A 26,331-nucleotide genomic window follows, 5' to 3' on the forward strand; every position below is an offset into this window, starting at 1 on the left:
CAGGTTTGAATAAAACCCCAAACCTTGCTCTTCCAATGGGACCACCGATATTACTCTTTGAGACAAGAGATGATCCAAGGCTAGAAAGAGACTTTTTTCACTGGATCTCTGGGAATGTTTGATCTGAGAAAACGAGGAGGTGGGAACTCTCAGAACTTTAGTTTGTATCCTAGAGAAATTGAGGAAGCCACCCATCTGTCTTGACATTGTTCCTGCCAGATCTTAGAAAACTGTAGAAGCCTTCCTGCCCACTTGAGCGAGCGGGGGCGCCCCTTCACAAGGAGTGAGTATTCTGTTTTGTGGGTTTCTTCCCCCAGGTCCTTTTTTGACCCTGGGACTGACCGTGAGGTTTACCTCTTGAACCTGACAGTGGAGGCCGTCGAGACTGCCTGGAGGCTGATGGCCTTGGCACTGGAGAAGAAGCACGTTTAAAAGAAAAATGCTTAAACTTCTTTGTAACCAGTTAAAAGGGAACTTTTCCAGTTAGATAGACTTTGGATATACTTATCCAGATCGTCTCCAAACAACCATTCACCATGAAAAGGTAAACTGGCCAAAAGCTTTTTGCATGTCGCTTTGCCTGACCAATTTTTCAACCATAGGATTCTACGCACATGTACCAGCCCTAGCATGAGCCGTGAGGCCTGGAGAATAGAATCTTTCATAGCGTCTACTGTGAAACACAACGCTTCTGGTATCCCGGGCAACTCCTGGGCCTGCTTAACAGGAATAACTTTGAGTAGTACCTCTATAAACTGGTCCTTTAAAGGACTGAGATACTCCAATCGCTGCCAGTGCAGGTTGAACGACTGAACCTGCCAGCGCAATAAAGTTTTTAAAAAGGAACTCCAACTTTTTATCCGTTGGATCCTTTAGCATATGAGCATTGTCTACTGGACAAGTCAGATTTTTATTTACAGATGATATAGCAGCATCAATTGCTGGAATTCCCCATTTCTTATAAAACTCTTCCTCCATAGGATAAAGTATTGAAAACTTTTTCAGAGGAGAAAAATGGATCTGGGTGCTCCCACTTAGAATACATTAGCTTCCTTAGCCATGAACGGATAGGAAAAGAATGAACAGATTGGGGAGGCTTTAGTGAGCCCAAACCAGAAGTGGGCTCATCAACAGACTGCGTTATTGGCAGTAAAAATGTGGAGTGGACCAATTCAGTGAGAGACTGTACCAACAATCTTTGCTGCGAACCTGACACTTCCGTATCAGGTTCTTCAGAAGAGGAGACTTCAGCCTCTTCCTGGTCCTTTAAAAGGAATTCATCATCTCTTGCTCCTTGTTCCTCAGCAAGAGGGTCCTGAGCAATGGACTGGGACCTGTTGCACTTAGTTCCACTTTGGGATGCAATTAAAGCATCAATTTTTTGCTCCAAGCTTAAAATGGTTGAAGACCAGAGGAGGATGGCATCTACTGCTTGAGCAATAGTCCAGCCCTGTCGCCATTATTAATTCGCAGCCTGATGCAGTAGTAAACGTCAAAAGGAATGCCTGCGTCACCAAACCTCTTATATGCCACCTTTGCTCTTGTCCCCCTCCTGCAGCAAGTAACAGCACAAATGGTGCCTTTTAAAAAACATACCTTCCCATGCTGGATGTTGGAAGATGCCAACGCCGCGCTAACCCCCCCCCCTCGTTATTCTCCTCAATATTTAAAAGAGCTCTTTCCTACGCGAGCACGGGCTCCGGATCCTATGTGATCCACAGGGAGGAAGGAGGAATGGAGAGGGGGGGGTCTGGAAGCCACCGAGCGGTGTGCCTTTTTTTTTTTTCTAAAACTTGTGGCGCTCTTTCCCCGTGCAGAGGGTTGAAGACAAAACGGCATGGGGGGTGCCTGGTGGGGAGAGAGAACTCCCCCAGACTTACCGGAGGTCTGCTGCTAAGCTAGAGGAAGACGACTGTTGCTTCCTAGACACAACGTGGGCTTTCTGAGAAGCATGAGACAGTAAGTGCTCAATACAGCCCCCAGTGGTGACACAGGCATGGCAACACTTACTAAATTTAAAAAGGAGACATTTCACAAGAAACATTTTAAAAATTTCCTAGAAGGCTCCACTTACCTTTCCCGCCGCAGGGTTTTCTGTGGTAAACCAACAGACCCAATCTTCACCCTTCACGGTGGGTTTTGTTACACCTTCAGGAGCTGGGGATCCTTGAGGAAACCCACAATCCTGGCCCTGTAATAGCACCACCACCAGTAAAAATTTTATGGCCTTAATACCAAAAGTACTGAATCCCGGGGTCCAGCTCTCTAAAAAGAGAAGCGTTACAGGCAAGACCTCATTTCTTCGGATACGAGGCCCTGGTACCATTCAATTCGGCCAACAAAAACACCTTGAATGGATCCGGTTGCATGGTTGGCCCCAGCAAGGATTGCTCCAGAGGAGCTCAGCTTTACTTGAGACCAACACCTTGGACACTGGCGGTACTCCCACCAGTGGGAGGGGTTATATAGGGAGTGTACTTTTTGTCTTAGGGCGTGCCACTGTCCATCACCTGAAAGCGGCCTATAACCCATATAGTAACTACTATGGCTGTGTCCCGTGATGTACAATAAGAAATGATATGTGTAATTTATGCTCCAAGAACGCCTGATGGTGCTCCCTGCATGTTGGGCCTCTGTATGTGTCCACGCTGTGTAAAATTCTCAAACATGTGGTATCGCCATACTCAGGAGGAATAGGAGAATGTGTTTTGGGGTGTAATTTGTGCTATGCATATGCTGTGTGTGAGAAATAACATGCTAATATAACAATAGAATTGTGGGAAAAAATTACAACTTAAAAAAAAAAAAACCCTCACCATGCCTCTAACTAAATACCTTGGAATATCTACTTTCCAAAAAGGGGTCATTTGGGGGGTATTTGTACTTTCCTGGCTTGTTAGGGTCTCAAGAAATGAGATAGGCCGTCAGTACATCAGGTGTGATCAATTTTTAGATATTGGCACCATAGCTTGTGGACTCTATAACTTTCACAAAGACCAAATATTATACACCGATTTGGGTTATTTTTACCAAAGATATGTAGCAGTATAAATTTTGGCCCAAATATATGAATAAAAATTATTAATTTGCAAAATTTTATAACAAACGGAAATTTTTTTTTTTTTTAACAGAATTTTCGGTCTTTTCTTTTCTAGCGCAAAAAATACCAGCAGTGCTTAAATACCACCAAAAAGAAAGCTCTATTTGTGTGAAAAAAAGGACAAAAATTTTCATATAGGTACAGTGTTGCATGACTGAGTAATTGTCATTCAAAATGTGAGCACCGAAAGCTGAAAATTGGTCTGGTAAGGAAGGGGGTTTAAGTGCCCAGTGGGTAAGTGGTTAAGGATAAAAAAAAACCTGTGTGCAGCATCCCCGCCTCCCTTTTATCTGCGCCCCATCTCAATCCAGTGATGTTGCACAAGAGGCTCAGATGCCCGGGACTCTCCCTCTTCATTGGAGACAACAGTTGGGCGCCATTGGCTCTTGCTGCTGTCAAAGACAATGAGCCAAACAGGAGAGGGAGGGGGCAGAGCTGAATGGATACAGAGAAGAGGTTCGTCCTCAGGTGCCCCCACAGCAAGCCGCTTGCCGTGGGGGCACTAGACAGGAGGGACCCGAGAAGAGGAGGATCCAGGCTGCTCTGCGTAAATCCATTACACAGAGCAGGTAAGTATAACATTCTTCCGGAGGTAGGTCAAGTGGTTAACAATAGCACTATCCACTCACCTTGAGTCAGTAAGGTTGCAGCTGGAGCCTTGAGTGAGTTGTGGGTTTGGTCTGGAGAAGGTACTCCCAGCGAGCTCCGTTACAGTGTTTTCAAAGTGTAGGGTTATGTTAACGGCCCAGAACAGGATACAAGGGGTGTTCTCTGTGTTATTGAAAGACACAGGTGGGTATTGCGGAGTATCTGCGGCCAGCAGCTGACGCCTCAGATTAGCCACCCCAAAGTCAGTCTCTGTGTTCACCTGAAGACAAAAAAAAAAAAATGCATTGTGTAGTTTAATCCAAAAAAATTGCATAAAGATTAAAAATGTTAAAAAAAAAAAAAAAAGAGAAGAAGAAAGAAGAAGAAATAAAGAAGAAAGAAGGGGAAAAAAACAGTCAGGGAAGTTGGCACACAATAAGGGTATACTTTTTAGGTCACCTTTGTTCCCCCCCTCACAGAGCATTTTGGAGTCATTCAGTGTATTCATGCAAAGAACTACAAGTGGCATAGTAACAGCCTCCTTCCATGCCTTGTGGCAAAACCTGGTAAGTGGTTTGTGGCATGCACACCACCTCTTGCATAACTTGAAGTAAAAGGTATTGGAAGCCAGGATGCTCTGTGGGGCTGATAGGTGCATCATCAGTGTGCTCAACAGGGAATGTCCATGGAAAGATTTTTTCAGGATTCAGGAGGAAATAGTGCAGGAAGGGGGAGAAGAGCACAGCACAGTAAAAAGGGGGCCATGAGGAAACATAACCCAAGGGGGTGGGGCATGTATGTAGGTCTGTCTCTCCCTCTCGCCCCCCGTACTATTCTCTCCTGGTCCCCTCATGGCCCCCTTGTGCTCTTCTCCACCCCCCCCCCCCCCCCCCCCATTAGGCATTTCTTACATTGTCCCAGCGGTAGGAAAAAGTTTATATTACTCCCTACGGGCATAATTACAAGGACTGGTAAATTCTGACAAGGCAGCTGCTGAGAGAGCTCAGTTTCCTTTGATGTAGACAAGCCTCCAAAACTAAAAATTACCAACAAGTCTTTCTGTACATCGATTGTGTGGACAGCCTTTGGGAGTAAAAGGCATGTATAACATGTGGACTGGGACAGAGAAGTGCCCCATAACAAGCAGTTTGCTATGGTGGGAACACTCTGAATTTGAGCTCCAGCAGGGGACCCGAGAAGAGAAGGATCGGGGCTGTTCTATGCAAAACCATTGCTGCTCTATGTAAAGTATGGACATGCTTGTTATTGCTTTTTGCTAAATCTGAACGTTTACAATCACCAATCAAATCAGCCCCTGTGAGCACAAGGAAACTACTAATTTAACAGCTAAAGTATGAATTTTGCAAACACTTTTCCATCGGATGCAAACTGAAAACCCCAAAATGTTTATTTCCAATGCATTGCAACACCCGGCTGCGGTTGGTTTACCATTTGTGATGAGAAAAAAAAAAAAAAAAAAAAAACAACCCACACACACACACACACACACACTTACCCTAGATGGCCTGAGAGCCGTGAGAAGAGCAGTATAAGGCACACCCTCTGATTTTAGCGTGCTCAAAACTTGTCCAATGACTTCATCTGCAATTGCAAGAAAGGAAGTGATCAATGACTGAAATTGCAGTATGTACAGATAGTTCAGTCTAGTTTTAAGAGATAAAAAAAAAATGGCTTTTATAAATAGCAAACCTATTATACTTACCTGCTCTGCGAAATGTATTGCACAGAGCAGCCCAATCCTCCTCTTCGAGGGTCTCCCACTGGCGCTCTCAGCTCCTCCTCTTCTCTGTGTGCCCCCAAAGTAAACAGCTTCCTATGGTGGCACACCTGCAGGCTTGCTCCCGAGTCAGGCTGTGCACGTCTATAGACACACACAGCTCAACCCCGCCCCCTCCCCACAACATTTGCTTGACAGCAGCGCGAGAGAGAGCGCGAGACACCCCTGGATGGATTCAGGACTCGGGAATAAAGTTGAAATTTTTCACCTTAATGAAAGAAAAAAAAAACTTTTGCTTTCAAAACAACCCTAAAGTGTAAGTAAACCTCCCTATCTCTTTCAGCCAAGGAGGCTGCCAACTTTGTCTGTTTAACCACTTCAGCCCCGGAAGGATTTACCCCCTTCCTGACCAGAGCACTTTTTACAATTTGGCACTGCGTCCCTTTAACTTTTAATTGCGCGGTCATGCCATGCTGTACCCAAACGAAATTTGCATCCTTTTCTTCCCACAAATAGAGCTTTCTTTTGATGGTATTTGATCACCTCTGCGGTTTTTATTTTTTGCGCTATAGACGGAAAAAGACCGAAAAATGATATTTTCTACTTTTTGTTATAAAAAAAATATCCAATAAACTCAATTTTAGTCATACATTTAGGCCAAAATGTATTCAACATGTCTTTGGTAAAAAAAAAAAAAAAAAAAGTCAATAAGCGTATATTCATTATACCCCCCCAAATGACCCCATTTTGGAAAGTAGATGACCCAAGCTATTTGCTGAGAGGCATGTTGAGTCCATGGAATATGACATGGGCATATGTGGAATTACACCCCAAAATACATTCTGCTGCTCCTTCTGAGTACGGAGATACCACATGTGTGAGACTTTTTGGGAGCCTAGCTTCATACGGGGCCCTGAAAACCAATCACTGCCTTCAGGATTTCCAAGGGCATACATTTTTGATTTACTCCTCACTACCCATCAGTTTTGAAGGCCATAAAATGCCAAGATAGCACAAACCCCCCCAAATGACCCCATTTTGGAAAGTGGACACCCCAAGCTATTTGCTGAGAGGCATGGTGAGTATTATGCAGCTCTCATTTGTTTTTCAAAATGAAGACAGACAAGAAAAAAAAATGTTTTTCTTTTTTCAATTTTCAAAACTTTGTGACAAAAAGTGAGGTCTGCAAAATACTCACTATAGCTCTCAGCAAATAGCTTGGGGTGTCTACTTTCCAAAATAGAGTCATTTGGGGGGGGGGGGGGGGGCATGTGCCACCTGGGCATTCCATGGCTTCCAGGCAGTGAAGAGTGAAATCCCAAATTTATGCCCTTAGAAAGCCTGAAGGCGGTGCTTGGTTTTCGGGGTCCCGTACGCGGCTAGGCTCCCAAAAAGTCTCACATGTGGTATCCCCGTACTCAGGAGAAGCAACAGAATGTATTTTAGGGTGTAATTTCACATATTCCCATGGCATGTTTGAGCAATATATAATTTAGTGACAACTTTGTCCCGCAACTTGTGTCACAATATAAAATATTCCATGGACTCAACATGCCTCTCAGCAATTAGCTTGGGGTGTCTACTTTCCAAAATGGGGTCATTTGGGGGGGGGGGGGTGTTGAACTGTCCTGGCATTTTATGCACAACATTTAGAAGCTTATGTCACACATCACCCACTCTAACCACTTGAAGACAAAGCCCTTTCTGACACTTTGTTTACATGAAAAAATATTTTTTTTTGCAAGAAAATTACTTTGAACCCCCAAACATATTTTTTTTTTTAAAGCAAATGCCCTACAGATTAAAATGGTGGGATTTTCCTTTTTTTTTTTTTTCCCCCCACACAGTATTTGCGCAGCGATTTTTCAAACGCTTTTTTTTGGGAAAAAACACACTTTTTTACATTTTAATGCACCAAAACACACTATATTACCCAAATGTTTGATGAAATAAAAAAGATGATCTTAGGCCGAGTACATGGATACCAAGCATGACATGCTTTAAAATTGCGCACAAACGTGCAGTGGCGACAAACTAAATACATTTTTAAAAGCCTTTTACAGGTTACCACTTTAGATTTACAGAGGAGGTCTACTGCTAAAATTACTGCCCTCGATCTGACCTTCGCGGTGATACCTCACATGCATGGTGCATTTGCTGTTTACATTTGACGCCAGACTGACGCTTGCGTTCGCCTTTGCGCGACAGCAGGGGGGGGGGGGGGGGGGGGGGGGTCAGGGGTGCTTTTTTTTCTTCCTTTAATATTTTTTTTGCTTTTTTATCTTATTTTGAAACTGTTCCTTTCATTTTTTTTGTAATCATTTTTATTGTTATCTCAGGGAATGTAAATATCCCCTATGATAGCAATAGGTAGTGACAGGTACTCTTTTTTTGAAAAAAATTGGGGTTTATTAGACCCTAGATCTCTCCTCTGCCCTCAAAGCATCTGACCACAACCAAGATCGGTGTGATAAAATGCTTTCCCAATGGCGCTGTTTACATCCGGTGAAATCTAAGTCATGAAATGCTCGTAGCTTCCGGTTTCTTAGGCCATAGCGATGTTTGGAGCCATTCTGGTCTCTGATCAGCTCTATGGTCAGCTGGCTGAATCACCGGCTGCATTCTCAGGTTCCCTGTTGGGACAGGAGAACCAGAGAAAAACATGGAAGACGAAGTGTGTGTGTGTGTGTGTGCCCATTCCCTCCCACTGCTTGCAAAAGCAGTCTAGAGGCTAATTAGCCGCTAGGATTGCTTTTACATGAAAGCCGACCGCTGGCTGAAAAGAATACCAAGATGATACCTAAACCTGCAGGCATCATTCTGGTATAACCACTCAAATTCCAGCAACATACCAGTACGTTGCTGGTCCTTGTTGGGCATATATTGTAAACTTTTTTTCATGTAGCCTGTGGGCTGAACAAAAAAAAAAAAAAAAAAAAAAAAGGGAAGAAGGAGGAGGATATTGATCGGTGGGTATGCACACCATTAGAATACCTCCCTTCATCCACCCACTTATAATGATGGGCATACATGCACCGTTTATATATGCCGAAGCATGGGGGCATCCTCCCGCAAAAGGTAGGAGCAAATCGCTCCTCCACCCACTGCTGCCCCCACGCTTCGGCATATATGCTGAAGTATTTAACTGTGGTGGTGAAATCACCGACAGCGCTGGAGTTACGGCTTTTTGTATCGTGGGAGCAAACGCTGTTGCTGTCAAGATAAATAAATCCGCTCTGCAGCTGAATGGCGTACCTGAAAACAAAAAAAATGGTTAACAATAAAACACAGTAAAAGCATAAAAAAAAAAAAAAAAATTGCATACCTGCATACCTATAAAGCAAACATGATAAAAACATAACAATAAAACATTGCAGAATAGAATACAGTAAAAAAGAGCAGAACAATATTCTTTTATATTTTTTTTTTTACTTTTTTTTGTAACTTTAACTTTTGTAACTGGTACCAGGCTTGGGTCTCTCAAAATGCGATAGCATTTTGGGAGACCCTGTGAAAGTGTGTCCTAGTCTGTGCAGTGCTGTACCCTACGCTAAAACTCAACTAGTGTATGGTAGCGTTCAAAACATTCACCAATGCAAAGACCAGGATTGTCAGGACAGGAGGGACAATAATACCGGGTGTCACACCTATATCCGCGCTTGCTGCAGACACAAAATCTTTTTTGGGGGGCTCGTTGGGTAGGGGTACTCGGGAGGACATAAAGAAAATGCCGCTCATGCAGCTGGCTTACTGCATTTGGTTGGGAAAGGTGAGGTGGAGCACCGTCTGGAAACAGAAGGGCTCTGACGATCTCTTCCTGGAATTTAATGAAGGATCCAGTCCGTCCTGAAGCTCTGTATAGCACAGAAGCGTTCAGCAAAATTGAAATAAACAGACACTTTTTTGTACCAGCATCTGGCCTTACGGGCAACTAGGTACAGCGCCAACAACTGGTCGTTGAGGTCCATCCCTCCCATGTTAAGGTTAAATTCGTTGACACAGAGGGGTTTTCTCCACAACACCAGTCGCCGTAGTAATTTGGACCGTCATGTCTGCATGAAGGGAGGTAAGAACGAAAACATTCTTATTATCCCTCCACTTCATAGTGAGCAAATTATTACACTGCAAGCAGGCTCTCTCCCCCAGCCCAAGACGGGAATCTACAAGCCACTGGGGAAAGCCCTGGCGATTAGGTCGCCCCGTGCCACATGCTCCAATCTCATGATCAAAAAGGTGACTAAAAAGTGGCACGCTTGTGTAATAACTGTCCACGTACAAGTGGTACCCTTTTCCAAATAAGGGTGGCACCAAGTCCCACACAATCTTGCCAGCGCTTCCCATGTAGTCAGGGCAGTTTGTCGGCTCTACGTGACTATCTTTGCCCTCGTAAACCATAAAACTACATGTATAGCCTGTGGCCCTGTCACAGAGCTTATACATCTTGACCCCGTATCTGGCACGCTTGCTGGGAAGGTACTGTTTGAATGACAAGCGGCCAGAAAACTTAATCAGGGACTCATCAACGCAGACAACTTGATGGGGAGTAAACAAGTCTGCAAAACGTTGGTTGAAGTGGTTTACAAGGGGCGGAATTTTGTAGAGACGATCGTATTCAGGGTCTCCACGAGGACGACAGAGTTCATGGTTGTTGAAGTACATGAACCGCAAAATCTGCTCGTATCGAGCCCTGGCCATGGAGGCAGAGAACATGGGCATATGGTAAATTGGGTCAGTGGACCAATATGACCGCAACTCATTCTTTATTTATGCCCATGCTGAGGGAAAGGCCCAGAAAGATCTTAAATTCGAAAACCGTAATTGGTTTCCAATCTCTGGCAAGGGAGGACTGGGGAATAGTGGCGATGTGTTGACCAGCGTACAAATTGCTTTGGTCCACAATAGATCTATAGAGATCTTCGGTGAAAAACAGCGAATAAAAATCCAATGACGTAAAATCAACTGTTTCCACCTGAATGCCGGGTTGGCCAGTGAATGGGGGACGTACGGGTGCTGCAGAAATGGTGGGTTCCCAATTCGTATTGGCGAATGCAGCAGGAAGGGCACTATGGACACGATGGGCCTGTGTTAGTCTTCTTGGTGGCAGCGGGACACTACTTGTGCTTACCACCTCGCCAGCTTGAACTGCACTTATGGGACTCGCCACATCACCAAGTGTTACTGGAGTGCTGGATGTACGACCGGGGTGTACTAGGCAGCTGGTGCTTGCCAGTTCACCAGAAGGAATAGCGACGCTAGTACTTCTCTGCTCCATACGAGGGACCTGTGGTTCTTGCACATCAAGGACAGAAGAAGTAGTTCGGGGTCTGGTACGCCTAACCTTGGCAGGGACCACAACTCAGTAGTCAGAGCTATCTGTCATGGAGCCGCTGTCCTCTACAGGATCATATTCTGAGCCTGAATCTGACAGATGAGTGACTTCCTCGTCACTATCTGTCATGCTCAGAAACATGTAGGCCTCTTCACTAGTGTACCTTCGATTTGCCATTTTGGGCTCTAAATTTAGGGGTACATTGTGAGACTCACAGGCAAAAAAGCTCCTGACTGTTAGCGACTGTATCAAAACGCTACCAACAAAAACTGTTAGCGATCGCAGGGATCAGGCCTGACTCTGCGAACGCTGCAGTTATGTGTGTTTAGTGTTTTGTAAGTGACAGTGATCGATCGATACTGCACTTGGGTGGGCTGGGCCGAGGGGCAAAACGCAGGTGCTAGTAGGTATCTGGGCTGATCCCGCTAACGCTGCGTTTTTGGGAACCCTAAACTGCTGGGGACCCTAGTATAGATCTGATCAGATATTGATCCGTTCAGATACTATACCAGTAAGGGAGGTGTATGCTGCGTGCGTGGGTGTTAGCGGTACTGGGGCTAACCTGACGCTGCCTGGGGCAACGCAGACCTTATCTGACCCTAAAACTTAAATCACTGCCGGGCGATTAGGGGGTTAAACCTTTATAAGGTAATAAACGGCGTGTGTCCTGAAACTATAATTAACTAACCAGCCTCACCCATAAGTTATACGGTGATCACTGGTGAAAGGGTTAACTAGGGGGCAATCAGGGGGTTAAAACCTTTATTATAAAAGGTAGTATATGGGGGTTCCTGTCGCTATAAAACGCTGACGGCGAACCTATATACTTACTTACCTAACTAGCGTCACCTGTGACACTAATACAGAAACACACGATGCGCCCCCAGCCCGCGGAAGGCAGATCACGTACCAGGTACGTGATTTTGCCTGTCCGTGCCATTCTGCCACAGTATATCTGCGTTAGGCGGTCAGCAAGTGGTTAATCTACACCTGCCATGATGCTGCACATGTGATCAGTTATGACACCAGCCATTGGATGGTTTGACAGTTTGGTTGCGAGTACAACCAATGGGAGTGTTATATTTCTGTCCAGAAATTAAACTGTTTTACGGATAGGTTTACTTCCGCTTTAAGCATTAGGTCTGCATTCCTTTGTACTCTCCTGTACTCTACAAAGAAATACAGTCAGCTTGGGTCCTTGTCACCACACTGTGCTCAAAATAAAGTTTACAATTGGCCCTAAGGTGGACTCCAGTAGATTGAGAATTGATGTTGCTGTCCGACAGAACACTCCAGTAGCACCATCCGGTGTGGTGAGCATTGGAATGTCAGATGATGCAGTACAAGAGCTGGATGTTTGGCTTCATCTGGTATCCATGTGTACAGTCGCTTAGGTGTGAAAGGGCAAGAAAATTGCAGCAGAGACCTTAGCTAGAAAAGAGAAGACAACTCCCAGATCTTTTACTGTGCATCTCCATCTCACTTTCTATCCGCATCTAAGAATATCACAGTTCCCAGCAGGCATGCAAGAATGGCGTGCTTTATATACAGGCTTACCATTGGCTCGGAGGACATCTTTGGCTGCCATTACTCCATTACTAGAGAAAAAAAGAAAGAATATACACTGAACACATATTTAAAAGTAGAAAAAAAAAAAAAATATTGTAATTCCTTTAAGACTCACCTACTGGCATAGGGTAACCTTACGACAAGTAAGGATGGGATGCTTTTATTCAGTCTCAGCTCTAGTAGGGTGGACTGATCCACATGAAGTGGGCTGACACCCAGTTTCTCCTTAAGGTAAGTGGGAAGGATGTTGGCAGCATACCAGTCCACTGAAGGCAGCACCAGGGAAGACGGCGAGGACTCCATAATGCTCTAAAATTTAGAAGCACAAGGTATTAAAGCAACCTCCCCACCAGTCCGTAAAATAAGCAAGTCAGGATTAGTTCTCCACCTGGAGCATATCTGTACACTGTGAGCCCTGTAGTCCCACAATAAAGCAACATCTAGATTCCCCCCGCTTAATAGCAAACCTGTCATGAGAAATATGCAGGATACCCTTTCTGAAAATGGTAGTTGTCTGGCTAATTCTACTCCAGGGACTCAAGTATGCAGCCATTGCATCAGAACAAGCAGAGGTTTCCAAACTTTCAAAACAAAGGACCATTTTACTGCCCTTCAAATTTTAGGGAGGGGTGTCCAGTGGAAGTAGAAAATGCCATAGGCTTGGTGGTCAGTGGGAGTAAAAAAAAAAAAAAAAAAAAAAAAAAATTACATCATTGGTTTCAGTTGGAGGAATAGTGCCCCATCATTGGTGTCAGTGGAAGGACTAGTGCCTCGTATAGGTGGAAGAATTAGTGACCCAAGGTAGGAAAGGCAAGCAAAGGGCCACATCCAGCCCACAGGCTGTAGTCTGAAGACCCCTGTTCTAAAGCAAACACACCTTTGCACACTGCTACTGACTAGTATTCCAAGGTTTCCTGTCTCATTTAGCTAATGTGACCCCTGTGTTGACGGAGGAGCAGGGGTGGCACAAACAAGGATGCTGTGCAGGTGCCCGATGTCCTTATCAACCAATGAGATCATTGGTTGTTAGGATGCTGGCAGCTTTAAGGTTGTAATGGTGTACAACGAAAACCTGTGGCTTTATGTAACTAAAGGGCTTCATCCACCTGCTGGCTTGTATACTATTTTTGGCCAATTTTTAGGCATTTTGCTAAGGCACCTGGTTGAAAAAGGCTGCTCTAGAGAAACTGCAGAGGTATAATATTCTATCAGTCATCTCTGTACTTTGCACTCTCTCTCATTTTAAGGAATGCAAAACAACATGTGGACTGACTGGGAGATTTTGCATATCCTCATTCCCATTTTAATCTTAAAAGTGCAAGTAAACCCCCCCCTATCGTTTTCAGCCAAGGAAGCTGCCATCTTTGCCTCTGTATAATTTACAACTGCCATGATGCTGCACGTGTGATCAGTTATGACACCAGCCATTGGATGGTTTGACAGTTTGGTTGAGAGCACAACCAATGGGAGCGTTACATTTCCGGCACGTGCTGGAAATGAAAACTGATTTATGGATGGGTTTATTTCCGCTTTAAGACCCCTTTCACACTGACAACACTAGTTTTAGAGGCGCTTTTAACCCCCCGCTAGCGCCCGAAAAGCAGAGCTTCGGCAGCGCTCTATTCGTTTCAATGGGAAGGGGCTTGCAGGACTTTTTCTAGCACTCGGGCTCTCACACCAGGGGCTGCAGGGGAGGAGTTTTTCAGGTGCTATTTTTAGCCCAAATGCGCCTGAAAAACACCCCAGTGTGAAAGGGGTCTTAGTAACACATACGTAATATAAAATATATCTCTCTCTCTCTCTCTCTCTCTAAACACCATTGCACATTAGCCTGTGTGTCCATGCACACACAGGCGCTTAGAGAAGTTTACACGTGTGTTAATGCTGGGCCCGTTTAGCGCTTGAGCGTTAATTTACTTCAATGGGCAGAATAAATTATTGAATTAATGCCCAAGCGCTTAAGGCGCCTAAATGCATTACAACCATCAAGCTTGTAGGAAAAAAAAAAAAAAAAAACACACACACCATTTTAGGCCAAAACACGGCTGCCAGGAGCAAAGGCATCTAGGAGAGATAGCAAAAACGTCCAATGTGCATGAGGCCTAAGTATGACAAGTTTATTATTACAAAAAAAAAAAATAGAATATTCGGCTGCACGGACAGGACTAGATTAGTGCTATGCCATCTGAAGACAGCAAAAGTCAAAATTAAAAGAGAAAAAATATTTTAACAGATTGGCTGTAACATTTACAAATTAACATACAAATACCTGCGGCAGCCACTAAAATACCGCTAAGGGCAAATTTCAGGCCGCACCTACTGGCAAAGGCCTAGCAATGCCTGTAGTGCAGAAATTTGCCCATCCCTTCCTACGTCCTGCACATTCCAACTAGCCAGTGAGGCAGCCCATCAATGTAATGGTTCAACAGGAATGTTTAGAAGGTGGCCATGGTAAGCTTTGTCTATCCAGAAGTGCCCAGGATTTGACAGCAACAGTTGGTTACAAAAATTGTATGAAGCTGCTGCAGTAGCATGTGTCAAACCATCATTCACCAGTTTTTAAATATGCCCTGCAACACCACAAAACATATACTACAAGTAGTTTTCACTTACTTCTAGATTGGGAAAAGCGCTGTCCTGCTTGTTGCCATAGACTCCTCCGAAAGCTGTAAAGTCTTCAACACTCAGCTAGAAAATAACAGATTTGTGAGACAGGAGCATAGAGGGGAGCATAAAGCAGATAACATGCAAACATAGCTGCAAAGTGTTAGTCTTTGGTTCTGTCATCTGCATGACTTAAACAGCTAACCTACTGTCACAATCCTTACTAGTAGGCTTCTACTGGTTTAAAAAACCAAAAAAAAACAACCACACACACCTGTGCTGCAGCTCCCCGTCAGATCCCACCCCCCCCCCCCCCCCCCCAACCTGGGCCCAATCCAATGATGTGCAAGAGCGCAGCAGCTCCAGCCTCATTGGACAGATTGATAACAGCAGGAGCCATTGGCTCCCATTGCTGTCAATCAAAAGCTGTGACAGGGGGGCAGGACCAAGTCCCGCTGTCTGTGTCAAGGGACTCGGCAGTGGGACTCAGGGGCGAGCCCACCCGGGTGCCCCCATGGAAAGCGGCATTCCGCAGGGGGGAACCCGATGAAGAGGAGGGGCCAGGAGCGCCGGCGGGGACCCCAGAAGAAGAGGACTGTGGCTGTTCTTTGCAAAACCATTGCACAGAGAAGGCACGCATAGCTATGTTTGTTATTTAACCACTTCCCGCCTGGCCCATAGCAGATTGATGGCAGGGAAGTGGTTCTCTTATCCTGACAGGACGTCATGACGTCCGGTAGGATAACATGCCAGCACGCGCCTGTGGCGATCGCGAGTGCCAAGTTATACTTACCACGTAAAGTTATTTTACAAAAATGGTTATCTGCTGATCCTCCAACCCATAAACAATGGGTTAAGAAACTTAATTATATACTTAAAGAGAAAAATTAACGTACAAGCATAGAGGTACACGACAAAAGTTTGGTAAAATATGGCCATGGTGTATAGAGCCTAGTAAACTTTGATGGTTTACCTAGTAGAGATGAGTAAAGGCAAATGGAGATAGTTGGGGAATAGTGGAATAGATGAGAAGAAGAAATTACTATACAAAAGAAAGATAAACTGAAGCTGCAGGGAGGATGCTTCCATAGTTTGAGGACTGATATTAAGGGAGCTTAACTTAATTTGATTAGTCGATTGTATTTATGCTCCTAGTATGCTTTGGTTATTATATAAGTGAATTTGATACGAGAGGTGCAAGGTTTGTTTGGTTTATGTTGTTTTCTTTCCTTTTTTTATATATCATTTAATAACTTCAGATATTTAATGAACTTATTTGATATATTATTTGTTTGTATGTATAATTATAAAAAAAAAAAAAAAAAAAAGAAGAAAGAAAATTGTCTTGGGCAGAAGGGGTGAAAGGGGCGAAAGCGCATGGTATTGAAGTGGTTAAAAAAAAAAATTGAACGTTTACAACCACTTTAAACAGCAGACCTGCAACATCTGCATGTAGGTAAAGAGTGGGAACCGACTCCTTCGTCAAGCACTGTGTACAGAAGTTTCTGATAAAGGACCGAATACCCAAGGTGTGTCAAGTATGCATTTAGTGGCTTTCAGTTTAGAATTTCAGGTCTACCACCTTTCCCCATTCAGAAGTCTGTGAACCACGTTGATTGCACTGAGCAGGTGGAGTGTAGAGCCAGGACGGATCTTCTCTTACCATCAACTGCATGTCCAGTCCCAGAATTATAATAGAAATTTTCAACCACCGGGGTCTTCCTGCAAACATGCTGCCCTTTGTGCAAAGAACCTCAACCTTACCCAAAATAATTATTAAAAAGCAGGAAAAAACTGATATGACAGCGTACAAAGATTACCTTATCTTGGAGGAAAATCAAGACATTCCGGGGTCCACTATTCAGTGCAGAGTCCAAGTACTGACCCAGCTGGCGATCAGTTGTCACATGACCTCCGTGTGTGCTGGGCTCGTTGTTCCACAGGGAACTGTCAGACAATTGAGTGAAAAGGTATAATTAAACAGTTTTCATAAAAGCACTAACAAGCTACATATGCTGTACCAAAAGCAGCACAATTTTTTTTTTCCCAACAAAACAAAAAGGAGACTTGTCAAGCAAATCTAATTAAGGAAAATTTGTTATTTGTCCAATCTGGATTCATTTCACTTCTCTCTAAAAGGAAGGAGGTCTTTATAACATAAAAGCAACCTCTAACAGTCTCTAGTAATATGAAATCAGTCTCTAAAGCATGCCATAGATAAATCAATCTTTCCTGCAAACAAAATCGTTAGGTTTCCCCATCAACACAGTTAGTGTTAATGGGGGAATCCCTCCCGCAGTGCTATTGTGTTCTGCCAGAGGGGAGCCAGTAATTGCATGCAATAAATCTAACAGACTGGTTGTACTAAAGTTGATTGATAGATCGACTTCAGTACAACCAGCCTGCCCATAGATAAATTGCATCTCAGCTGGTGCCTGCTGAACCAGCCCAGATTCATCTATGGCCAGCTTAACAACCCACTGTTACCTGAAGGCAGTCTAAACATACATAGCCTACGGGCTGAACGAGAGAAAATTACTTGACTACCCAATCCATGCTAAAAAGGACAAATCTGAAGTGCCAGTGATTGCAGGGCTCGACAAAAGCCCAGGCGCCAGGTTAACTAGAAATTGCTTCTTGGTGCCTGGGTTTTTATCAGCCGTCCGCATCCGCCTCACACTTGGCGACAGCGCTATACCCAAAATACGGCTACAGCGCAGTCATTGAGTTCTGGGGGAGGCCCACATCTATTGACGTCCTCCCAGAACCCTGCCCCCAGGGCACATTCTGTGATTGCCATGTCCTTCGGACACAGCTGATCAGACAGAGGTAAACAGCCACTTACAGGAAAGACGATAACTGGCTATCCTGTGACATTTACACTGATAATCAGTGCCCTGATTACCAGTGCAGCCCCATTAGCGCTAATCAGTGCCCATCAGAGCAGCCTCATCACTGCACATCAGTGAAGAAAAAAAATTAGCAAAAAATTTTATAACAGAAATGAAAAGGTTTTTCTCTTCAGAATTTGTGGCCTTTTTTCATTTGTTTAGCAATAAAAAAAACCCAGTGGTGATTAACCACTTGCCCACTGGGCACTTAAACCCCCTTCCTAACCAGACCAATTTTCAGCTTTCGATGCCCTCACATTTTGAATGACAATTACTCAGTCATGCAACACTGTACCTATATGAAATTTTTGTCTTTTTTCACACAACTAGAGCTTTCTTTTGGTGGTATTTAATCACCTCTGGGTTTTTTATTTTTTGCGCTATAAAAGAAAAAAGACCAAAAATTCTGTAAAAAAAAAAAAAAAATGCATTTTTCTTTGTTTCTGTTATAACATTTTTCAAATTAGTAATTATTCTTCCTATTTTTTGGCCAAAATTTATACCGCTACATATCTTTGGTAAAACCCAAAAATTGTGTATATTATTTGGTCTTGGTGAAAGTTATAGAGTCCACAATCTCTGGTGCCAATCTCTGAAAATTGATCATACCTGAAGTACTGACAGTCTATCTCATTTCTTGAGACCATAACAAGCCAGGAAAGTACAAATACCCCCCAAATGACCCCTTTTTGGAAATAGACATACCAAGGTATTTAGTAAGAGGCATGGTGAGGTTTTTTTTTTGTAATTTTTTCCCACAATTCTTTGCAAAATTAAGATTCTTTCACAAAATTGTTAATTACACATATAATTTCTTGACTACCTCTTACACTTTTGAAGGCCCTGGAGCACCAGAACAATGGAAATTCCCCCAAAATGACCCCTTTTTGGAAAGAAAACAACCCAACGTATAATTATGAGGCATATTGAGTATTTTGAACATTTCATTTTCTTTACACATTTTCCAAAAACTTGTAGAAGAAAAAAAAAAAAAAAAAAAAAATGACAACGCATTTTTACACAAAGTTGTCCATTTACACAATATTTCTAACACATAGCATGTACATACCAAAAATTGCACCCCAAAATAGATTCTCCTACTCCTGAGTACGGTGATACCACATGTGTGAGACTTTTCCAAAGCGCGGCCACATACAGGGAGCACCATCAGGTGTTCTAGGTACACAAGTTTCAAATCTAATTTGACTACCTATTACACTTTTGTGAGGCACTTGTAGTGGGATGGATGAGCATGAATGGACGGGTATGCAGAGCATGGATGAGCATGAATGGACGGGTATGCAGAGCATGAATGGACGGGTATGCAGAGCATGAATGGACGGGTATGCACAGTATGGAAGGATGGATTTGTCACACATCATCGCTGTGGGCACTACACATGCAGTCCACAGCACTGCTGCCACCGATCTCTCTCCTCTCTGCTCACATTGAACGGAGAGGGGAAAGAGGAACCGGATATCAGGCCGGTTTGTTTACATCCTTTTGACACAGTGGTCACCTGGTAAACAGCCGCTATCAGCAGCCGTTTACCGTGATGCACCAGGTCCGGTCACGGATGTGTTCGGGGGGCGCGCGACAGCAGGATTCTGGGAGGACATCACTCTACGCCCTTCCAGAGTTATGCAACCGCCCTGTAGCTGTCATTCGGCTATGGGCCGGTTGTTAAGTGGTTAAACACCACCAAAAGAAAGCTCCATTTGTGTGAAAAAATTATAACAAGTTCATATGTGTACAGTGCAGCATGACCGCTCAATTGTCCTTCAAAACGTGCGACAGGGGCATGAAGGGGGTGAAAGTGTCCGGTATCGAAGTAGTCAAAAGAAAAAATAAAATAATAATAATAATAATAATAATAATAATAATAATAATAATAATAATAATAAATAATAATATGCAGTCTGTTCGGCCATCAATTTTCTATTTTATAATTTGACTTTTGTACAACCAGGTGGTGCCGACAAAGCCACCCACAGCTCAAATTTCAGAAAATTCGGGATGCGAATGGATAGTTACAGTCTCTAGTAACCAGGCAACAGATGCAGTATATAGCATGATATTTTACATTGAAGCACAGCTACAGTCAAAGCAGGCTATCAGCAGCATGCACATTGAGGTCAGTACAGACCCTCTAAAGGCGGAATTCTGATTTTATTACATGAGGCTACTGAACACTTATGCTATCTGTTGAAGGGCTAATTTTCCACCCTCTGAAACGCAATCTGTAGTGGATTTCGTTTTCAAAGCAGGTTTATAGCCATTTACAAGCATTTAAAAGGCAGCATTGCCCTCACCTACACACCGTTTTTTTGATCCCCAGGAGGATTTTTTCCAATATTGAACTACCACACCTCAACCACCATGTCTGGCACGTGGCTGCAGTCCAGTCTATTTGACTTCAAGGGACAAGTTACACAGGTGGTGCCACCTGACTTACTTGAATTAAAAGTGCACTGTTGCAGTGGAAAGCATCATAACAAATGTAAACAGACCCGAGCGGCCATCATGTCACATTCTGGGGTGGCAGTTGGGAGGATGGTAACAATGTGACTTAACCTGTTTTTTACCACCCCTTCTTCCAGCCACCCGTGTGAACAAACCTAATAAAAAAGGCACCTACATGCATCTCTATCACTCTAGAGTTCCCACACTGTACAGATTGCAAAGCTAGTGTGGCAGATGGTCATGGCACATGATGCACTTATTTTCCAGGAACCGCAGCAAATCAAAAAGCCACATCACAAGATTATTACAAAGGCTGTTGTGTCCAGCACTATACAATGGAAAACATTGATAGGATGGATGGAATGTTGATTTCTGGGCAAATAACCTATGTTCATGTCATGGCTATACTGTATAATGATATAACACACAGTGCTTCAGTCTGACTTTAGTGTCTCTACTCACAAATAAAAAATGAAGACACATCATAAAATATATTACCGAGTCAGTCTACAACTGACTTTTCTTTTTTGGATGGATTAAAGTGGAAGATAAGGCAAATAACAGTGAGGGAAAAATGTATTTGATCCCCTGGCGATGTTGTACGTTTGCCCACCGACGAAGAAATGATCAGCCTATAATTTTAAAGTGCAAGTCCAGCCTAATCGGATCGGCTTCAGAAAAAGGTATGTATACTGATTTCTTCTATACAGGGCTAGATAGGTTAGTGTTAGATCGTGGATGTCTGTAGATGCAGGGATTTTAGTTTTAGTGTGGACTACTTTAATGGTAGGTTTATTTTAACAGCGAGAGACAGATTAACAACTAAAATATCCAATATCCAATAAAACACATTTCAAAAAAGTTATAAATTGATTTGCATTTTAATGAGTAAAAAAAGTATTTGATCCCCTATCAAATCAGCAACATTTCTGGCTCTCAGGTGTCTTCTATACAGGCAACAAGCTGAGATTAGGAGCACTCTCTTAAAAGGGAGTGCTCCTAATCTCAGCTTGTTACCTGTATAAAAGACACCTGTCCACAGAAGCAATCATATTCCAATCTCTCTGCCATGGCAAAGAGCTGTCCAAAGATGTCAGGGACAAGATTGTAGACCTACAAAAGGCTGGAATGAGCTACAAGACCATTGCCAAGCAGCTTGGTGAGAGGGTGACAACAGTTGGTGCGATTATTTGCAAATGGAAGAAACAAAAAATAACTGTCAATCTCCCTCGGTCTGGGGCTCCATGCAAGATCTCACCTCCTGGAGTTTCAATGATCATGAGAACGGTGAGGAATCAGCCCAGAACTACACGAGAGAATCTTGTCAATGATCTAAAAGCAGCTCGGAACAGTCACCAAGAAAACAATTGGTAACACACTACACCGTGCGCAAGGTCCCCCTGTTTAAGAAAGCACATGTACAGGCTGTCTGAAGTTTGCTAATGATCAGAATGAACATTCAGAGGAGAATTGGGTGAAAGTGTTGTGGTCAGAGGAGACCAAAATCGAGCTCTTTGGCATCAACTCAACTCACCGTGTTTGCAGGAGGAGGAATGCTGCCCATGACCCCCAATAACACCATCCCCACCTTCAAACATGGAGGTGGAAACATTATGTTTTGTGGGTGTTTTTCTGCTAAGAGGACAGGACAACTTCACCGATACAAAGGGACGATGGACGGGGCCATAGGCCGTCAAATCTTAGGCGAGAACCTCCTTCCCTCAGCCAGGGCATTGAAAATGGGGCGTGGATGGGTATTCCAGCATGACAATGATCCAAAACACACGGCCAAGGCAAAAAAAGGAGTGGCTCAAGAAGAAGCACATTAAGGTTTGAGTTACCAAACGTCACCCTCAAAACCTTAATGACTTGGAGAGGATCTGCAAAGAGGAGTGGGGCAAAATCCCTCCTGAGATGTGAGCAAATCTGGTGGCCAACTACAAGAAACGTCTGACCTCCGCTTGCCAACAAGAGTTTTGCCACTAATTCATGTTTTGCAAAGGGGTCAAATACTTATTTCACTCATTAAAAAGCAAATCAACTTATACCTTTTTTGTAATGCGGTTTTCTGGATTTTTTTGTTATTCTGTCTCTCACTGTTAAAACCTACCATTAAAATTATAGACTGATCATTTGTCAGCGGGTAAACGTACAAAATCAGCAGGGGATCAATTACTTTTTTTCCCTTAAATCTGCTCTGGTCACATGCTCCTGCAGCTCCAGCTACCCTGTGTCAATAAACGACTGCTGCAGGGAAGAGGCGAGTATGCAGACAATGGCTGGGCCATGGGAGCCTATGGAAGACGCCACGGGTCTGGGTATTCACAGCCATTGTTGAATGCTTCCTTACACAGGGCAGCTGGGTCACGTGCCCCATACTGCAGGGTCACGTGACCAAGTACGCAGAGATATTTTTTTATACATGTTATGAAGGACCTGTAGGTGGAGGGAACAAGAGTTAGAATTAACCTTTACTACCACTAAAAACAAAAAAAACACCAAGGGTAGGGTTCCCGGTTTCTTTTATTGAAAATACAGCAGGGGAAGGGAGACCTTACTTTATGATGGCTTCTAAAAGAAGTAAAAAGGGGCCTCTAGCAGAGAGATCTCACTGCTGGCCCCCATCTACGGAGAAAACAGACACTTCAATTCACCAGAAGCCTCACAAAAACCAAAGTATTTGTATTGTTTGGGATTTAAACTGGCCAGGGACAGCCACTCTCTCATTTCATGCTGTTTAAGTGTATGCAGACCCCAACAAAGAGCTTCTTTTTGGTCTGATGAATAAACCATATAAAAAGGTCTTTTTATATTGGTTTGAAAAGTGCTTGAGTGCTACCAGTTCTCTCTGAACTACAGAACACCTTCTCCCCTATGTTGTGGAGATGAGAAGGTGATGGGGGGGGGGGGGGTCAGATAAACACTTCTCCATTGATATGGTGCAGTAACTAAGCATTGCCACCCTAGGACAAGAAGTGTTAGGCCCCTTTTACACAAGGTAGAAAAACTCTGCTGCATGTTTCCCCTCACCCTTCTTATACTTACCTGATCCAGTGATGTGAAAGAGAGCGGTCCCAAGCTGCCCATGTCAATGGACACAGATAGGGCAGCTTGGGAGCGAGCCTACACAAGGGCTCCCATGGAAAGCTGCTTCCCATGGGGGCACTCGCCAGAGAGGAGCCAGTAGCACCGCTGTGGGACCCCTGAAGAGGAGGATTGGGGCTGCTCTGTGCAATACCATTGCACAGAGCAGGCAAGTATACCATGTATCTTATTTTAAAGGGAAAAAACCTGAAGGTTTAATGCTGCTTTAAGTCCTTCTGCTCAGTAGGGAATTTCTCCTCTGATCCCCGCTGAGCAGGCAGATAGCTGGTCCGTGTCTGCTCCGCTTATGCAGAATGGACACAGACACAGCCCGCTACCCTCTATGGGCGATCAGATGTAAATGGGCCATTTAGACTTGACTGCCATCTGATCCGCCAGATGGATGGCAAATGAATCCCCATCCATCTGTTTTTAGCAGGGGTCAACAGACACCTGGCTGTTGACACCCACCGCTCCATATAGAGTAGACTGGAGGGTCCGATTGGGCCTGCTTAAAAAACTCAGATGGACACGATCGGTCTGCTAGCATGAAAGGGGCCTAACTGACGCAACCACCAGGTGAAAATAAAAGGGGAAATAAAAAAAAAATTAAAGAAAACCAATGCAGCCACCACACGCAAGTACAGTACTGGTAAGCTGCAATATTTGACATGTTATATGACCCATGTTCTGTGTTTAGATACACTTCATATTTGCTGATCACAATCTGCCCATGTGATCAAATTTAGCCTTTACATTACTGTTCATTCCCCAGTACACAGTCTCACTTCAGGGCTGCAGCAACACTATTCTACACCAATCTGGTGTGGACTAGAAGAAAGCAGACATATTGATAACGTTTTCATATTCACTCCTCTGGTTTACACACATAAAAAAAAAAAAAAAAAAAATGTAGCTACAAATCTCAGACTTTACTACATTTTGGCCAATTGCAAAGATCCATGACATTGGTGCATGCTGAGAGCAAACATCTGCATGATGCATCTGAGCAGCCTAGTCTTGTATGTAGTAGATACTCTGTGGGGTGGATTTACTAAAGTTGGAGAATGCACAGTCTGGTGCAGCTGTGCATGCTTACCAATCCCCTTCCAGATTTTCATTTGTCAAAGCTTAATTGAACAAGCTGAAGTTACAAGCTGATTGGCTACCATGCACAGCACACCAGATTTTTCACTCTAGTTTTAGTAAATTAACCCCTATGTCTGTGTGTGCCAAGTTATCTTGGCTTGTAGTTGCCCAATTTCTGCCCTCTGAGTTTTCCATGTTTTCGTAATCGGGTTGGTGGTCATATTAGATCTTTCCTGTCACTGCACTCAGATCACGTACTGATTCCAGGAAGTTAGATGGAAACAGGAACTTATGACCTGTTCACTCTCCAGCAGTCTGCGGCCCTGCATTGCAACACGCGAACATTGAAGCTCCAGCTTTGGAAGATGTCAACATTTTTAAAACACGACTAAATGGGCAAACCCTGACCAACCTCTGAAAGGGCCTTCCAGGACATGTACAGTACAACTTATGCTACAGGGTTATAGAATGCTCTGCTGTAGGCAATAGCACCTTCCTAACTACTGTCAGCAAGATAAGAGCTCATGGTGCTGCAAGTAGTTCAGGTTAAACACACTTTTGCTGTGAGAGCGGTTACTATATACGCTATATACTATTTTACATGTTCTCAAAGATTTTCCTGCCAAATGATTTGCAATTCTATAATCCAGTCTTGAGATGCCGATATCCAGAAGGCACCCCAACCTGCTGATTGCACAATAAATGAGCAGCATATTCATAAAGCTATCCCTCTGCCCTCTCCTCCTGTCAGTGGGTTTCCGATTTACATATGTGTACAACAGAACAGCTCAACTGGCTTATAGCGCTGCCCCTCTCTCTCCCACTTTAAAGAAGAACTATCATCAGTTTTTATATCATTGTGGTATTTCCCACAGGACTAAATAATGCATGGATCATTTGCTCCCATTCTGATCCATAGTGTATTGTACTGTAAAAGCGTTTTTTTCCCCCCCAAATCGTGCTGTGATTCCAGCCAAGGCCAAAGCCCAATTTATGGGCGTTTCCACTGAGGGAGTTACAGCACATCACTGGCTCTGGCAATCTTTTTATTTTGCATTCTCTTTCCTGCAGGTAAAAAAAGTTACTGCAGATCTGGGAAGAAAGACTAAAACAGAAGTAGCTGCCATCTTGTGCTGTGAATGACAGCCCGCTGGAGGCAAGCATTGTCAAAGAAAAAAAAAAAAAAAAAAAACCACTAACCAGAAAATACTGAGCCCAGACCTGCCCTACTGCTACTGGGGGGGGGGGTCTAGAGTAGTATAGTAGCCGCTGGCTTGTGTTTTTATGAATGATTGGTGCTCATCTGCAACACACCATCCTTATCACAAGCTGGCAGCTACTACTTTATTCCCTTATCCCTACAATTGCAGATGGGTGGGTCTGGGCTCAGTAGTCTTTCCACAAGGCAAGCCAGGGTTGCAGATTAGATGGCAGAGCCACGGATGGTATCCCCTCTTCTTTCTATGCACATATCAGTTTCAATTAAAAATTCTTCTCCTTGCTAGCAGCGTAGTCAGACAGCAAGGGGGGGGGGGGGGGGGTGCAAGCCTTCGACCGCACAGCTCAGCAACCCGAGCACGAATCAGAATGGGATCAAGTGCTCTATGTACTACGCCCCCTGGGGGATTCACACAGATTTAAAAAACTGTAGTAATACTTCTTTAAGTGCCGTTATATTAGGGGATTATATCAGGCTGCTATAAAGAAGAATTCTGCCACCTTTGCTAGCTGTATGCGAAAATACATTTATATATATTTAAAGAAATACATCAACAGACATTAAAAACCAGTAGTGGGAATGAGGGCGTGGATTGGCAACGGGTCTGTAATGGCAGCAGTCCCTCGCCGTCCCCTCTAGTATTACATTATTAATCTT

The 26,331-nt window shown here is 43.8% G+C and overlaps 1 protein-coding gene across 1 annotated transcript in view; it reads right to left on the reverse strand.

Moving 5' to 3' along the window:
- The window catches only part of ATP6AP1 (ATPase H+ transporting accessory protein 1), a 40,958-nt gene that overhangs the window by 13,487 nt on the left and 1,140 nt on the right, over positions 1-26,331 (reverse strand). The window contains exons 2-7 of the mRNA XM_073599805.1: positions 16,749-16,875; positions 14,938-15,012; positions 12,440-12,633; positions 12,313-12,353; positions 5,205-5,290; positions 3,730-3,968 (exon numbers count right to left, since the gene is read on the reverse strand). Of these exons, the coding sequence (XP_073455906.1) occupies positions 3,730-3,968; positions 5,205-5,290; positions 12,313-12,353; positions 12,440-12,633; positions 14,938-15,012; positions 16,749-16,875 (762 nt within the window). The remainder of the gene's footprint in view (positions 1-3,729; positions 3,969-5,204; positions 5,291-12,312; positions 12,354-12,439; positions 12,634-14,937; positions 15,013-16,748; positions 16,876-26,331) is intronic.

Source organism: Aquarana catesbeiana, linkage group LG09 (genome assembly GCF_042186555.1).
Source record: "Aquarana catesbeiana isolate 2022-GZ linkage group LG09, ASM4218655v1, whole genome shotgun sequence".
NCBI classification, from domain to species: domain Eukaryota; kingdom Metazoa; phylum Chordata; class Amphibia; order Anura; family Ranidae; genus Aquarana; species Aquarana catesbeiana.